At 48.3% G+C, this 16,866-nt stretch overlaps 1 protein-coding gene across 2 annotated transcripts; it reads left to right on the top strand.

Annotated features, from left to right (window-relative positions):
• The first annotated feature begins 45 nt into the window (after nt 1–45).
• Nucleotides 46–16,197, top strand: Ythdf1 (YTH N6-methyladenosine RNA binding protein F1). Of its 2 annotated transcripts, XM_047541576.1 has the most exons (5): nt 46–300; nt 883–907; nt 1,910–1,989; nt 9,408–10,928; nt 15,157–16,197. In XM_047541576.1, the coding sequence occupies exons 1-5, from the start codon at nt 274–276 to the stop codon at nt 15,181–15,183; spliced, it is 1,680 nt and encodes a 559-aa protein (XP_047397532.1). In that variant the 5' UTR covers nt 46–273; the 3' UTR covers nt 15,184–16,197. The 2 variants fall into 2 exon arrangements, with proteins under 2 accessions (XP_047397532.1, XP_047397533.1); XM_047541577.1 differs by lacking the exons at nt 46–300; nt 883–907 and adding an exon at nt 8,839–8,897.
• Nucleotides 16,198–16,866: the final 669 nt, after the last annotated feature.

Genomic DNA, 16,866 nt, shown 5'->3' on the forward strand with positions numbered 1-16,866 from the left:
CCCGACGGCGCTCCCGGCTTGCCCCGCGCGCTGACGTCGCGCAGCCTCGTCCCCGCCGCCGCCGCCATTGGAGTCGGCGTCCCCTCAGCTCGTCCGCTCCGGCCCGCCGCCCGCCCGCCGCTCCCGGCCCGCGCGCCTAGTGCCGCCGCCGCGCTCGGCCGCGCCCGCGGAGTTGGCGGCGGGGCCCGGGGCCGCGCGCGCGGGCCGACAGGCCCGGCCTCGCGGGAGGCCCAAGCCCGCGGCGCCCGCCCCGCGCCGCGCTGTTCATGAAGCATGTCGGCCACCAGCGTGGACCCCCAGGTAGCCGGGCGGGCACGGGGCGGGGACCCGGAGGCGGGCCTGGGTCTCAGGGCTGGGGTCGCGAGCCGCGGGCCGGGCCAGGGTCTGGGGTCGCGGAGGCCAGGCTGGGTGTCGGGGCTGGGGGTCTGGAGGCCGGGCCGGGATCGAGGATGGGCCGAGAACCTGGAGGCCGGGGTCGGGGCGCGGGGGTGGGGCGGCGCACCTGGAGGCCAGGCCGGGGTTAGGAGTGCGTGTCTGGGCGGAGCACCTGGAGGCCAGACCGGCGTCGGGGACGCGTGGTCCGGGCTGAGGTCTTGGACAGGCCAGGGTCCGGGATGCAGGGTCCAAGCCGAGGACCCGAGGGCGGCGTTGGGGATGCGGGCCGGCGGAGGACCTAGAGGCCTGACACGGCTTGCGAAGCAGGGATCGTAGGGCCCGACATGGGCTCCCGGGGTCGGAGGTCCGGGTAGCGGGGCCACAGAAGGCCGGGCCGGGTCTGGCCGCCTGGCCCCTGCCCGGGAGCGTTCCCTGGAGAGTAACTTTGTCTTTCCTTTTCCGGGCTGGGCTGTGTCTTTTCGCACCTCCCGGCCTGCGGCGATGCAGAGAACAAAAGGACAAGATAATAAAGGTGAGGAGAATTCCAGGATGGCCATGCGGGCATTGGAGGAGGACGGGCTGCCCTGCCTGGGCAAGAGAAGGTCCACGAGCCACGTCTGGAACCGGAAACTTACTTTCCTCTTGGCAGCTTATGGGAGATGAAACTTTCCGTTTCCTGGAGATTTGACTGGTCAAAGACAGGCTTGTCAAGGAGAAGTAAATAAATGGGTGCTCAGAATAGTGCAGCCCTTCCCTCTCATTGGAAGATTGTTGATTTGATGGGGGAAAGGGAAGGAGATAAGGCACTGCTCAAAGGGCAAGCACAGGGGCCAGGGACTGAGTAACCAGTCCTCTGCCGCCCTTAGCTGACTCTCCTGGAGAGGCAGCTAGGACCTTCACCTGTAGACCATCTGCTCCCTTGTGGCCTAAGTCTGCTCTCATCTCCTTGCTTGGAATAAAGCCCCAGTGTGCACTCCTGTAAGAACCTATAGGCGACCCTTGATGCTTACTTGCAAGACTACTTTAACCAGCATGTGTTACTCCGGTGCAACCAAATAGGGCTCATCGTGTTTTAAGATTGGAAAAGGCCCAATGCTTTGTTCACCTTTCCTTTTCTGGCTGAGCATTGTAACAATGGAAAGTAAGGGGAGAGCCAGGTAATGGTGAGCTTCTGTTACAGCCCCTTCCGAGCTGATCGTCCACAAGCTGGACGTATGGAGGTTATATCCTCTGTTTGCACCTCTTAAATCTTCTTAGACTTGGTCAGTTTCAACAAAACCTGGTTGTGAACTTTGTTTTATTTTCACCTACATCTTGTCATCATCTATCAGATTATATCATTTTCAAAAATGTAACCTAAATTGTTGAAAGTCTGCATCACCATTTTATTTAGATGGAAACAGATTTATATTGATTGTGCTTATTTTAAGTAAAATCAATTTCTCATAGAAATTGATGAAAATAGACCGTATTTTGATTTCCATGCTCTAAAGTAATCTTAAAACTTGATAATGTTTGCAACTTCTTGTTCTAGTACAAAATGGTTCCTTGCATCAGAAGGATACAGTTCATGACAATGACTTTGAGCCCTACCTTTCTGGACAGTCCAATCCGGTGAGTTTATTTTGTTACCATGTACTTTTATTTGTAGCATACCTTTCTCATATTTCTGACTGTATTATTTTAAACTAGAAAGTATTAGAAGTGATCAGTATTAGTAGAAGTCTTGAAGACTTCCTTTGAAATCTTTCTCCAGTTCCACCCAGGGCGCATGTGTGATACAGGTAGCTTTCCTCTGGAGGAAGTAGCTTGGGCTTAGGTGCTTGTAGAATCCTTGTGGGCAGGTGAGGTGTAGTGCCTTTTGTGGAGTGCAGTTGTGTGTAGTTTCCTGAAGCTTCTTGGCACGTTGTTTTTATTTCTGGAGGATTGAATTGTGGTCTAGGAGAGTAGCTAAGCACTGGATGGTGGACTCCTGTCCTTGGGCTTGAATCTCAACTGCCTGTGTCACTTGACTTGCCTTCCCTGTGCCTTAATTTCCTTTTCTGTGAAACAGGTGATAGAACTCCTCACAGACTTGTTCGGAGGGTGACAGTTGAGGTTGCCTGTAAAGTGCCAAGAGAGTACCTGATGCAGGCCCAGCAAGTCACATTTGCCTTGTAGTTCAGGATTTCTCAGCCATGGCACTGGATATTTTGAGCCAGAACATTGCTTTGAAGACTTGGGTACATTGTAGGATATTCAGCAGCCTCCCTGGCTTTCACCCACTGGATTCCATTAGCACTCCCACCCGAGTTGTGACAACTTGGATGTCTCCTGGGGACAGAATTGTCCTGGTTAAAAACCACTGGGCAACTTGAAATTCAGGGTTAGCCATAATACCTGCTACTTTTAAGATGTACAGTGCATGTTTACTTCAGAATGAAATCGGCTTTGCCTCTACCTGTGGCAGAATGAAACTAGCCTGCTATTGTTGTTCTTATCTTCCCTTTTCTAAAGTGTCCTAGAACTTTTCTCCGTCTTCCTCCTTCCTATTGCACTTAGTAAGTCTGCAGCTTAGGAGCCTGAGAAATTGTAGAGGGAGCCTTGAGCCACCAAGTCTCTTGATAGCCCCTGATACTCTGTCCCTCATCTGGCAGGACAGGGTGTTGCAGAACTGACCTGGCATCATTCATGGACTTTGGGGCAGAAGATCTATTTTTAAAAATATCTTATACTATTCTTATGCTATAGTAATATTATGTACTAAATTTTAACCAAAATAAAGGGAGAGCAGTTGCTTTATTATACTTAAGGCATGTGTCTGTATGCACACGTACACACTTTTATGTGTGTTTGCAGTACTGAGTGTGAAACCTAGAGACTGTGTATGCCAGGCAAGTGCTCTACCACTGAGCTTTTTTGTTTTTGTTTTGTTTTGTTTTTGGAGTGGTACTAGGGTTTGAACTAGTGGGTACTCGGCCACTGAACCACATTCCCAGCACTATTTTGTGTTTCATTTAGAGACAGGGTCTCACCTAGTTACTTAGTGTCTCGCCTTTGCTGAGGCTGGCTTTGAACTCGTGATCCTCCTATCTCAACCTCCCAAGCTGCTAGAATTACAGGTGTGCGCCACCGTGTCTGACTCTACCACTGAGTTTTATCCTCAGCCCTATTTTATTTTGAGATAGGTTCTCATCAGGTCTGGCCTTGAACTTGGTGATCCTCCTTCCTCAGCCTCTTGTATTTCTGGGATTATAGGTGTGAATAACTATGCCCAACCTGAAATGTATTTTTATAAAATAGAAGCTTTTCAGTTGTTCAGGAAGATTTCTCTAAATATTGAGTGGATTATTTTCCACTGGCTGGTCATAGCTGTTTGCTCTCTTTAACCACGGATATGGACTGTTGAGTAGGTTGAGGTTACCAGTGGATGGCTTTAAATGGTCCCATGTGTTCTGTTAAGATGTGTCCTTTTTAGCAAGCTCTTGGTGGATCAATAGCAGATTTTCTAGAAATACACAACTTCTAATACAAAGCAGGAAGCACACAGTATGGGAGAGCTCTTCAGTACTCATTGTTACTTTAGAGGTGAAACAGCTGAGGATCAGTCAAGCCATGGTCTCCGAGGTGGAGGTCTGTGGTGTAGAGCCAGGGCTTGCTTGTGAGTGTCTACAGATATTCAGCAGATGCCTATGCTTTTGTCTTTGTATAGCTTATTTTTGTTTTGTTTTGTTTTGTTTTTGTAGTTGTAGATGAACAGCATGATTTTATTATTTTATTTTATTTTATGTGGTGCTAAGGATTGAATCCAGTGCCTCACAGGTACTAGGCAAGTGCTTTGCCACTGAGCCACGACCCCAGCCCTTTTGTTGCTTGTTTCTTCACGTGGGACTGACATTCTGCCTCCTCCCCTTGCATTTTATTTTATTGTTTAGATCATGAGTCATTTGGGAATTGTTTTTGCCTCTAGACTTGAACTCTTTTGGTGCAGGTTGCCAAGATAGAAGAGTTCTCTCTTGCTTTCTCACATGAGAGCTGTGATGTGGTGACCATCTAGCCAGAAGAGAGGTCTTTTTTGTGGCTGAATCAGTGAGCTCAGAATCCCTGTTGGTGTGCTTGGTGCCTCATGGACTTGTGCGTGCATTGTGTGTATGGCAGCTTTGTCCGAGGAGTTCCCGATGTGTGGTGCTGCCTCTGTTTGGAGTGCATGGCTCTGGCTTGACTTGCACAGGCCTGTTGGCAGAGCCATGACATCACTGAAGGTCGTGGACCTGCCCTCAACCTTGCTTTGCAGCCATCATGTGGTTTGTGTGATGAGGCCATGGTGCTGCTTTATTTTGTGGAACTGTGGTGCTGGAGTGATTTGGAAAGTTTGCAGAACATGTGGTTGAATAGTCAGTGTGGCTCTGTGGGCTGCAGTGGGGCTGTTGCCTCAGGAGGCCTTGCTCTCCTTGCTGTGTTGCCCTGTGGCTCCACCTTGGCAGCTTCATGCCCCTCTTCTGGTCTATGATGTGTGTCCATGACCTTTTTGGAAATGAGGGGAGCAGAAGTGCTCAGTGAAGGGCTTCAGGTTGTCCTGGTTTTCTTGTTGAAGCAGACATGCTCAGGCTTCCTAGTTTGCTTTTCCTGTTGTTTTTGAAAGATAAGGAAGGACTAAGAGGATCCAGAGCAGGTCTCTTCAAGTGTAAGACACTGCCTGAGTGATGTTCCACTTGTGTAGATACCGCTATCCTCCAGGCCTTCTGTACCAGCCAGTGAACTGATGGAGCATGTGTGCTGTGACCTGTGACTGGCACTGACAAATGAGCAAGGGCACCTGGGCACAGAAAAGGTGGCATCTGCACCTGCATTTCAAGTGCTTGGTTGTCAACACAATCAGTTACCTTGTCACACCTGCCAGGAACAGAGAGTAAGGACACTGAGATGTTTTTGTTTTTTCATTGCACACTCATTTTATAAAAAAGTTTCATGAATTTTCCTGTTGAGTTCCAAGACTGATAATTGGTAGTTTGTCTTTCCTGAACTCCTTTAGGAAGCCTGTGCTTTTAATCAAGTCTTTTTCTGTAAAGGTTGAATTTTGTTGTGAGCACTTTCTTGAAATCCTGGAATTTTCAACGTGGTGTCACTCAGAGTCCCTGAATATGCTGTCGCTCAGGTGTTATCCTGCATGGTTATGTTAAAGTTCATAGTTTTGTATTTGACCTTGGAGAAACTTTTGGCTTGGAGTTTTCTTGAGAATCACGCTCACCCACGGTTTGTTTAGTTTTTTCACCTGGTTGTACAAAGCCAAGTCGAATAATGCTGGGCTTTTCGTGGTGTCCATGGTGTGCGCAAAGCTAGCAGAAATTTGACTTTTGTCTTACTGCTAAGTCCAGGTGATTCTGGTGGGACTGGGATGACCTGATGGGTCAGTAGAAATGTGCTTGGTCACCCAAGCCTGTGTCAGGCATAGGTTTCTGTGACTGCATCTGAACAGTACGGTCTTCCTTGGAAGGTCCAGTGGTGGTGCCCACAGTGGTGGTGGTAGGTAGGGATTTGCCATCTGACTGCTTCCTAGCGGTGCAGCTGAAAAGAGGGGGTGGGTCTTCATGTACTGCTTATTGACAAGTTGCTGAAACCGATGTAGAAATTCTGTGTTGGAAGCTGCTGTCTCTGCATGTCAACCAACCATCTGAGGGGCTGAAATTGAGCCTCAGCAGCACCAGCCTCAAAGACAGATAGGAAGAGTGACAAGAGTAAAGTGCTCAGGGTTGGGGTTTTTCCTGTAACATCTTCTCCATCCTCAGGACTTGTCCAAGACTGTTGAAGCAGTGAGGCTACCCTGCTGGCCCTGGTCAGCAGTTCTAGAACCCTGTCACTGGGTTGGTTTTCAGCATTGCCCTCAAATAATCAAAATGATTTGATTAAGTACATGAAGTACCTGCTTCTCAGCATGCTCATCTTGGCCTTAGGAGGGACCTTTTTGATTCTCTCTCCAGTTTGTTAGTTCCTGTGATGCCAAGTCACTTTCTGTTTGTGAAATTAAAGTGTTCAACTGTCTTAGAATTTACTTCTCAGGAAAATTAATAGTGGGAATAATCATTAAGTGGCCTTGGGCACTTGGAATGGGCATTTTTTCATTTTGTTTTGTTGTTTAATTAAACTTGAGGAAGCAGGAAAAATTGTTCTTCATTCTAGAATAGGTTTATGGTTTCTCTGTTTTAGTCTTTGGTGTTTCTAATGATCTAGGGATAATGGTCACTGATTATTTAAAATTCGTTACTTTGAAGTGTTTATCATTTTTTGGTTCATCAGGAGGAGAACCCTTAAGAGTGAAGAGCTAGGTTTTCCTGTCAGTGACTCTGATATGCCTGGAAGGTGTGCTAGTCTCTTTGTGCAGTCCTGTCACACCCAGGGCTGTGGTTAGAAGTCTTGGATTTCGCAGTACCCACTGTCTCCTGAGGAGGGCTCTGGAGGCCCAAGTATGCTTGCTCAGAGGTGCTCATGTATGAAGAGCAAGCTTTGAGTTTCCTTTCACAATATCAGTTTATTCAGCTGAGTTCCTGCAGAAGAAACTTGCATATTCCTAACTTAGCCTGTCCTGTGAAGCCACCAGGCTGAGGAGGGTCTGGGTCACAGCCAGTCTTAACCTCCAGCACTTGCCAACTTGAATACTGATCTGTGCCTGGCTGTGTACAGGATAGAGGGAGGCCGAGGGCTCAGACAGACTCTGGGTGCTTTACCAACAGCCCAGACACAGCCCGAGGGCACATTTGTGGCTGAGGTTGAGACCAAAACCGTCAGCCTGTGCCCCTCAGACAGTGACTGGGAACACTCCCTTCCCAGGGGAGGTCTGCGGCATGGACTGCAGCATTTAGCACACAGAATGCAGGAGCATCACCTGCAGGTGTTTTTTGTTTTTTTTTTTTTTTTGTACTTGGCCTGTTTCAGATAGCTTTGCAGAATAACCAGCTGCTTTATTTTCAGAGATTGGAAGGAGACATGGCAGAGGTAATAGAAAATGGGCTGTCAATAGGATTGAGATAAAAATTGAAATTGGGCCCATAGCACCTCAGGTCCCTGTGCCAGTGGGAAGTGTTGGAAGATGGCCCATTGGCAGAGCTGATCTAGAGGTGGAGGGAAGGCATGGTTCAGAGTTGTGACAGCCACCAGTAGGCCTACAGCACTGTTCAGGGAGCTTTAGTAAACTACATCTTCTTACCTAGGAACTAGAAATTAGGAGTCTCTTTTTCCTTTGTTGTATGCATTAAATGTTTAAGAAAGAGCTATAGAACTTGGCGTGGCAGTGCGTACATGTAATCCCAGCAACTTGGGAGCTGAAGCAAGATCACAAGTTTGAGGCTAGTCTGGGCAGCTTAAATCCTGTTTCAGGTTAAAAAATGGAAAGATTGGGGATGTGACTCAGTGGTAGAATGCCCCTGGGTTCAACCCCTAGCACCTCTTAAGAAAAGAAAAGAAGCAGAAGAAAGGGCTGTCGTCTGAAGAGTTTCACAGTTTTTAGGAGAGCTTCAACGTTGCTCTTGCTTATTCCTTGATCTGCAGCTAACAGCTTGGGAGAGAGGAGAGGCAAGGCCCTCCTGGCTGCTTCACTGCCTCACTCTTGCTTTTTGTGCATGTTTGTGATTCTTCCTTGAACTGTGGGCCTTCCCTTCTCCTGGGGTGTGATGGTTTTTGTAGGGGAACAATAGCTGGGACCTTTGTGTTCGGATCCTAAAGGAACAAGAATTCCAGGGTTTGGGGGCTCAGTGGTGAGGTGAGTTGGACAGTGCCAGCAGAGAGCAACTGAGGGCTTCCTGTTCTATGGTGGGCAGGGTGGGCAGTGTGGTGGACTGTTAAGAGTGGCTCTGACCTGCACATGTGCTTGTCTGTTTGACAGCAGTACTTCAGGTGGACTTGCAGGGTTGTCTTGTGCATAGTATGATGAGTGTTACCTCAGATCCTTACACGTGTCATCTCAATTGAGGCACCTTGGGTATGTCTGGATTCCCTGCGTGGCTCTCGTGGTCTGTGTCCTGTAGGTCTGCTCCATGTCCACTGGGACTTCTGTCTCTGCCCTTCTGCCTGTGGAAGTGGTTGTAACTGCTCAAGGTGGAGAGGAGCACTGACCTCCGTTTGGAAGAACTGCCCCTTTTGTCCTGTGTCCATGCAGGCAACATGGTCATCCCTCATGAAGCAGTTCCCCACCCAGGCTTTCCACCTGCCTGGCCCTGCTGTACAGGCTATTCTGAGGCTGGCTGGGTGGGAATATGGGAGGGGAGTTTGCAGCACAGGAGCCAGAACCATTGAAGTCCTCTCAAGGAAAAATGAGCTTGAGCTTTTCTCATTTATAGAACATTGATACTGTCCCATTTGTAGAATCTGAAAAGATTTTTATTATAGGGAAACAACTGTTATTTCATTGTAAGAGATGATTCTAAAATACTGATGACCAGTGGTGCTTTCTAGCCTCACGCCGGGCACTTCCCTCTCATCACCTCTACACAGGTGCACCACTCCACAGGGAAGTGTCTTCTGGTACTGCTCTGAAGCAGCCCTTGAGCATGGTGAGGAGTCCTGAGGTCAGGTGTGGGAAGTGGGTGTGAAGGCTCAGAGGAGGGACAGTGGGGGGGGTGTCGAGTGCTCAGTGAGCTAGAGCCTCCAGAAATGTTCCAGTGCTCTGTCAAAACTGTTCTCTTTCTGTGGCACCATTGGTAGTTGCCAGAATCATTGCTGCATAATGGGTTAATTCCCCACTCTGGGTTCCTCTAAATTAGACTTGAAGGTAGAAGTAGGAGGAGGAAGCTGTCCACCCAGCTCTAGAGGGCTCAGCTCAGTCACTGAACTTGAGCTCAGATAAATGAGTGAGGCTTGGTGTTTGAGATGGTGACTTGGGTTGTTTGTCACTAATTTCTCTGGATCCTGACTTTGTTCTCAAGTTGACGACCTTATTGCTCCATTAGGAATGAGTCACTTGTGCAGTGTCAGGCTGCTCACCTGTGTGTGAGAGGTGGTCAGCAGGTTCAGTCTCCTCACATGTGGCAGCAGTCTAACTAGTCACCTGTTTGTTTTCACAGAGTAACAGTTACCCCTCGATGAGCGATCCCTACCTGTCCAGCTACTACCCACCATCCATCGGATTTCCTTACTCCCTCAACGAGGCGCCGTGGTCCACTGCAGGGGACCCTCCAATTCCATACCTCACCACCTATGGGCAGCTCAGTAATGGAGACCATCATTTCATGCACGATGCTGTTTTTGGGCAGCCAGGAGGCCTGGGGAATAGCATGTATCAGCACAGGTTTAGTTTCTTCCCCGAAAACCCTGCGTTCTCAGCATGGGGGGCAAGTGGTTCTCAGGGGCAGCAGACCCAGAGCTCTGCATACGGAAGCAGCTACACCTACCCTCCGAGCTCCCTGGGCGGCACGGTTGTTGACGGGCAGACAGGTTTTCACAGCGATACTCTTAATAAGGCACCTGGGATGAACAGCCTGGAGCAGGGCATGGTTGGCCTGAAGATTGGGGATGTCACCACCTCTGCAGTCAAGACGGTAGGCTCTGTTGTCAGCAGTGTGGCACTGACAGGTGTCCTTTCTGGCAATGGTGGGACAAATGTAAATATGCCAGTTTCAAAACCAACCTCGTGGGCTGCCATTGCCAGCAAACCTGCGAAACCACAGCCTAAAATGAAAACCAAGAGTGGGCCTGTAGTCGGGGGTGCACTGCCTCCTCCACCTATAAAGCATAACATGGACATTGGCACCTGGGATAACAAGGGGCCTGTGCCGAAGGCCCCAGCTCCCCAGCAGGCACCAGCCCCCCAGGCTACCCCACAGCCCCTACAGGTGGCCCAGCCTCTCCCAGCTCAGCCTCCCCCATTGGCCCCACCACAGTATCAGAGTCCTCAGCAGCCACCCCAAACCCGCTGGGTCGCCCCTCGTAACAGAAATGCTGCGTTTGGGCAGAGTGGAGGGGCTGGCAGTGATAGTAACTCTCCTGGAAGTACCCAGTCGAATTCTGCCCCCAGTGTAGACTCTCACCCTGTCCTTGAGAAACTGAAAGCTGCCCACAGCTACAACCCTAAAGAGTTTGATTGGAACCTTAAAAGTGGGCGGGTGTTCATCATAAAGAGCTATTCTGAAGACGACATCCACCGCTCCATCAAGTACTCAATCTGGTGCAGCACGGAACATGGCAACAAGCGCCTGGACAGCGCCTTCCGTGCCGTGAGCAGCCAGGGGCCTGTCTACCTGCTCTTCAGTGTCAATGGGAGTGGGCATTTCTGTGGGGTGGCTGAGATGAAGTCCCCTGTGGACTATGGCACCAGTGCTGGGGTCTGGTCTCAGGACAAATGGAAGGGCAAATTTGATGTGAAGTGGATTTTTGTCAAGGACGTGCCCAATAACCAACTCCGGCACATCAGACTAGAGAACAACGACAACAAACCAGTCACAAACTCCAGAGACACACAGGAGGTGCCCCTAGAAAAAGCCAAACAAGTGCTGAGAATTATCGCTTCCTACAAGCACACCACCTCCATCTTCGATGACTTTTCTCACTATGAGAAGCGGCAGGAGGAGGAGGAGGTGGTACGCAAGGTGAGTACGTCTCAGGCACCTGCTGTGCCCGTTGGTGTCTCGTATCTGTGCTTGTGGTAGGTGGCCTGAGCAGCAAGCGAGACTGAGAGCAGATGGGCAGTCTACCAAGATGGGTCAGTGACAGACAGTGCCCAGCTGGCCTTGAGCAGGGCAGGCAGTCCCAGAGCAGCATGGTCAAGCTTTCCCTACAGTGGCCACCGGGAGGATCCAGTGATGATGTTTGGATGTCACCAAGTAACTTTTGATTGCTTTAGTTTTTAAGAAGCATGGTGATAGGGAACATTTGTACACATTTGGTAACAAAGAATTTGAGGGAAGTTACTCTTTTTGTTTTGTTTTCTTTCTAAATGGTGATCTCAGTGGAGAACACGTGGAAGGCAATGTTCACATGGCACTGGAGAAGCCAGCAAGGCTGCTGTAGACACTGGCTAGCACTTTGGTTTCCCCCCTGTCTGAGGGCTCATGTTTCTGGAACTCTTGCCTTTAGCAGTTGAAAGCTCTGGTCCAGTCTAGTCATTTATTTATTTTTTTTTTAGAAACTCAGTATCCTACAGTTTTGGGAGCTTCAGCTTACTCCACCAAAATAGTTAAAGAGGGTGGTGGGCAGGGAAAGACTTGGAAATGCAGTATTCAGAAGGTATGTTCAGATCCACGAAGCTAGGTATCTGAGGTGCTCCTGATTGCCTGTTGGGCCCACAGAAGCTCCTGGCTTGTGAACCTTATAGCTCCCTGGAGCCAGTGTGCCTGCTCTTGGGGAGGGCCCAGGTGCCCAGAAACTGGCCCCAGAAGAAAGGACCTGATGTGGTTTGCAGAGCTCTCTTCCTGAGAGTGCTCATCTGAGGCTCCCTTCTTTCTTTGGTGGAATTTCAGTTGGTCAGCTGGCTTTCTAGCCATTTCTGTCCAGTGTTGGAGGAGGAATTGCTCACATGAATGCAAGTATAAATGTCTGGAGCAGAACAGTGTGCACACAGGGTCCTCTGTGCTGGCATCATTAGGTCACCTTCATGGTAGAATAGTGGAATGCATGAAGGGGAGGTTATTTGTTTCAGTTAATTCTGTATTTTAGCTTTTTTGGGTATAAAATATAGCCAGGCCATCACCTGACAATGGGTCACAGTCTGAGAAAGGTGTTGTTTGAGCAATTTTGAGATTCTGTGGGCATCGTAGAACACACCTGACAGACTACGGGGGCTTCAGCGTTGCAGGTGGCTTTAGTCCTATGGCACCACTGTCATTCACTGTCAGCAGAATGTTGCTGATACAAGGTACAGTTGTGTTGAACTGCTGAACTTGCAGGGTTACAACAGGTCTGGCTTTAAACTTGGAGTTGGCTGTTCTATGTGTGTCTGTGTGTGTGTGCTTGCTTGGTTTGTCCTCTTAAGTACTAGTGACTTGGGTTTTTCCAAAGTGCATTGAGTCCCAAAGGTTGGTTAAGATTAAAATTCCGCCCCTGAACTGGTTGCTGTTTTTAAAATTCTAGTGTCCTAAAACGTGCATTATGACACCTTGATCCTTAGGACACTGTGTTTTTGTGTCAGGCCTCAGGTTGAGCCTTGTGAGCGACCACAGGGCCTGTGGATATCTGCCTGTGGTCAGGATTCGTGTGGCCCCCACCATTTGGGTGCTCCAGAGGCCAGCCCAGCTGAGGTGATTGCCTTATGGGCACCACAGGAAAGAACTGTGACCCTCCCACAAGCCACGTCAGCTAGAACAAAAAGCTGTGCACTCCTGGTTCCCTGTTGACATCAGCTTGTGTCACTGAGAGTGACATGTGAGAGCCCTGATTCGTTTCTGGTTCTGGAGGAATTTCAGGTACCTTCCAGGCTCATGCTGTGTAGAGAAATGGAGTGCTCTGTGGTGGATCTCTAACTGATGTATGCCCAACTGTGCTTGCCAGGTGCTCTGGCCTTCCTTCTAATGGCTGGGTTATCAGTTTATTCAGGAGTCACAGCCCTAGGTGTTTTGGGGTCGAGTCTGAGTCGGGAGCCCCTCCTCCCTCTTGGGTAGTGTCTGCTGCTGGCCTGGTTCTCTCAAGGTGTTTGAGAACATCTCCACCTTTTGTTTATCATGACAAGCCTCACTGATTTCCAGTCATCATAACTTAAAAGGTACCTAGTGTTTAGAAAGTACAGTAAAGTTAACGTTTTTACAGAGCTCCCTGTCCAACTTGGAAGCTCACTGACTTCCTAGGAAAGCACTCATTTTCATACAGCTGTATGAGACCAAGTCCTCAAATCTACAAACATTCCCCCTTTAGGTGCTTACAACAGTGAAGTCTCTGTGCTCCACACAGCTTGTGTTGCACTGAAGACTTGGGGATGCCTTGATGCACCCTGGCCTCCCTGTCATCTCCACACACACCAGACCATCTCAGCAGGGAGAGTCAGAGGAGAGAGCTTAAGAATAAGCATGCATGCTTGTTAGTGCACTCCTCTAAGGCTGAGCTGTGCTTGCTGTCATTTTTTTTTTTTTTTTTTTTAATTTTTATTTTAAACAAATGGGATACATCTGTTTCTCTGTACATAAAGTAGAGGCATACCGTTTTTGTAATCATACATTTACCTAGAGTAATATTTTTGATTCATTCTCTTTTTTTCTTCCCTCCCACCCCTCTTATCCCTCTATACAGTCCCTCCTTCCTCGCCCCCTCCCACCCTCCATTATGTGTCATCATCTGCTTATCAGTGAGATCATTCCTCCTTTAGTTTTTTGAGATTGGCTTATCTCACTTAGCATGATATTCTCCAGTTTCATCCATTTGCCTGCAAATGCCATGATTTTATTATTTTTTATGGCTGAGTAATATTCCTTTGTATATAAATACCACAGTTTCTTTATCCATTCATCCATTGAAGGGCATCTAGGTTGGTTCCACAGTCTGGCTATTGTGAATTGAGCAGCTATGAACATTGATGTGGCTGTATCTCTGTAGTATGCTGATTTTAAGTCCTTTGGGGATAGGCCAAGGGGTGGGATAGCCGGGTCAAATGGTGGTTCCATTCCAAGTTTTCTAAGGAATCTCCACACTGCTTTCCAGAGTGGCTGCACTAATTTGCAGCCCCACCAGCAATGTATGAGTGTGCCTTTTTCCCCACATCCTCTCCAACACCTATTGTTGCTTACTGTCAGTTCTTTGAAAGGTTTTATGAGTGATGCTGCTTTTTTTAAAGAGCAGGTGGTGTCCTGCAAAGTCTTCCGTCTCTGGATACTGTGCTAGTAGCATAGGACTTGGCTAATGGGAAATACTGAGTCTGTTTTCTCCAGTTGTGCACTTGAGGGTAGGGAGGAGGTTTTAACTCTTAGAGTGGCTGTCCACCCTACTCTGTCACCCAGGTACTCTGCACTCTCAGAATAGGAGCTGCACAGAGATGTGGAAGGGGAACCTGGATGTGCTTTAGTCCATCTGTAGCAGAGTAGGAGGGTGCAGTTTTCATGTCAAGAGCTGAGGTTAGAGTCCGCGTGTTAGGAAAGATTGAGGTGGCTTCTAGACTCGCTGATTAGAAGCCATGCAGACAACTGTGGGAAAGAGTTGGATGGAGGTCTCAAATGTGTGTCAGGCATTCTCTGGAAGATTGCCGTTTTTCTGGAAGCAGAAGTAAGCCTGGCTAGAAGAACCTTTCCCCACATCAGTCAGTGCTGCTGGAGGCCCCAGTGTTCTGTTTGGTTTCACAGGGGACTTGGGCTGGTGGAAAGGACCAGAACTGGATGGACTCCTGCTTATCCTCCCGTTCTTCATTAGCCAAGTGATGCGGAACTCACTTTTTAACTAGTTGGACAGACTTTGGTGTCCTCTGAGTCTCTGGGAGGTTTAAATGAGAGAAAATACAGAAGAGCAGTTCCCCCGTGACTGCACGCTGGCCTCCTGTATGCGTTCCTTCCTCCGTGTGCATGTTGTTTTGTATTTCTAATATGTGTTTCCATGTAGCATGGCAGTGATGTGAGGAAGAGCTGACAATGGTGGTGGACCCATGGGACTCTTCAGAGGCCTTCTCGTGAGGGGTGGGATGGAGCTCAGTGCCTCCCGCTGTGTGGATGGTTCCTGCTCTGGTCTCTGCACCTGATCCCTCTGCAGCTTGGGACACATGTGCTGATTGTGGCCAGTCTGCCGATCAGGGAGCACAGGTCCAGATCTGTGACCCAGGGCAGCCTTGGCCCTACCTCTGTGGGGATTCACCTGCACATCACGGTTGCTTAGTGTGTTAAAATTCTCTCTTCTTTCTTTTTACAGGAACGGCAGAATCGAAACAAACAATAAGGACAAGCCCGTTTCTTATGTGGTTAGCATTTACTTTGAAAGCAGAGTTTAAAACTGTATGCTTGGTGCTGTCTTCGGCGTCAGCTCCAGTGTGTCGTCCTGTGTGGGTTGAGTTGTGGCATCTTTACCTTCTTTGTAGTTCATTTTTGCCAGATGGGTCTGCATTCATTTGTATTTTTTCTATGTATTATAATATTGTAGAACTCACTAATAAAGAAGTATTTTTTTGTCAGCTTATCAGTCAGACTGACCTAATGCAAAATAACATCTTTAAAAAAACAACAAAAAACCTAATACATCCCAAAGATTTTTTTTTTAATTTTGGCTGAAATTATGTTATTATTATTTTATCCAGTCTTTTACCTTTTCCATAGGAGACTTTATCTTACCCTCTCTACTGCTTCATCACAAACGTAAGAACACATGGGTGGTTTTGTCATGTGGGGGTTGCTGTTAGAACCTTCTCATAGCACGGCATTAAAGGTTAGTGATCACCCTCTTGCGGTTGAGTTGCCATTTTTGCTCTCTGTGTTATCTGTCTAAAATGCTGATCTGTCCACTTGGATTTTCTGCTGGACGGAGAGATAAATCTTGGTTTTTCTAACATAGTGACCATGTTTGTGTCCTGGGAAGAGCCGTCCTTCCTGATGCCTTGCCCACACAGAGCAAGCCACTTCCCCTACTGCTGTTGGCTACTCTGCTGCTGAGGATTAGAAAGGCATTTTAGGTCTGGGTCAGTGTTCAGGTGCTCTTAGTTGTTGGCAGGTCATTTTTAATTTTCCCCTTTTTTTCATTTGAGAATCCCAATGTCATTTTAAGTTTTTGTACCAGTAATACTGAGCTTTAAAAGTAGGATTTGATGGTACAGACAGTGTGATGGGTGATGCCACTGACTGTGAATCTCACTGTCTAATTTTTTTTTCTGTTGAATGGGTGAAAAACAAAAAACAAAACAAAAAAAAAAAAAACAAAAAAAAAAATAAGAAATAAAAAAAAACAAAAAAATCCCAAAACACACCCCACACAAAAAACCCCTTTAGAAAACGGATTTGCTGTCATGTTTAGTGGAGTGAGGGCCTGTTGGAGTTCGCTGCCTGGAGCTGGGAGTCCAGCATGGAAGTGGTGCTCATGCCCGCCGCCCTCGCCACCAAATCTGCACGCGCCCGCTGTAGAGGATCCTTCCTGTCTTAGAGAGCAGATACCTTCTGAAGCTATTTACTCCAAAAGACCCTCTGAGTTAAAGTGTAAGCTGTATTATTTAGACTTGTATCTAGAACGTGTCACTTGCTCTGAGTTGTTACTGCCTGTATGGAGTCATGGACGGCGTCGGATCGCTGTCCTCTAGGAGAATACAAGCCTTAATAAACACCTGTTTAGCAAGTCTGCGTGCTGGTCCTTCACCCCTGCCTTGGGGCGGCAGCTGTGGAGCTAGCAGAGGCCTTGCTTTCCATGCAGCGCGAGTGTTTCCCAAGGCCTGCAACTCCTTTGGGGCTGGTGGAGGGAACCAAGGGTGTCCTGAGAAGAAACGGCCCTTGTCCTTGTTTTCTGTTGAAAGGCGAGAAGACCTTGAAAAGCTTCAGCTAGGTAGAACTTCAGTGACCCAGCACCTTGTAAGGACTGGCAGATGCACAGCACAGGTGGAAGCACCGTGTGAGAAGTCACAGGTCCCTGGCTGCAGTTCCC

Source organism: Sciurus carolinensis, chromosome 2 (assembly GCF_902686445.1).
Source record: "Sciurus carolinensis chromosome 2, mSciCar1.2, whole genome shotgun sequence".
In the NCBI taxonomy this organism is placed as follows: domain Eukaryota; kingdom Metazoa; phylum Chordata; class Mammalia; order Rodentia; family Sciuridae; genus Sciurus; species Sciurus carolinensis.

Coding starts and splice junctions, on each gene's coding strand:
- Ythdf1 (XM_047541576.1), top strand. CDS start 274: ATGTCGGCCACCAGCGTGGACCCCCAG. Junction 908..1,909: donor AAAAGGACAAGATAATAAAG/GTGAGGAGAATT, acceptor TTCTTGTTCTAG/TACAAAATGGTTCCTTGCAT. Junction 10,929..15,156: donor AGGAGGAGGTGGTACGCAAG/GTGAGTACGTCT, acceptor TTCTTTTTACAG/GAACGGCAGAATCGAAACAA.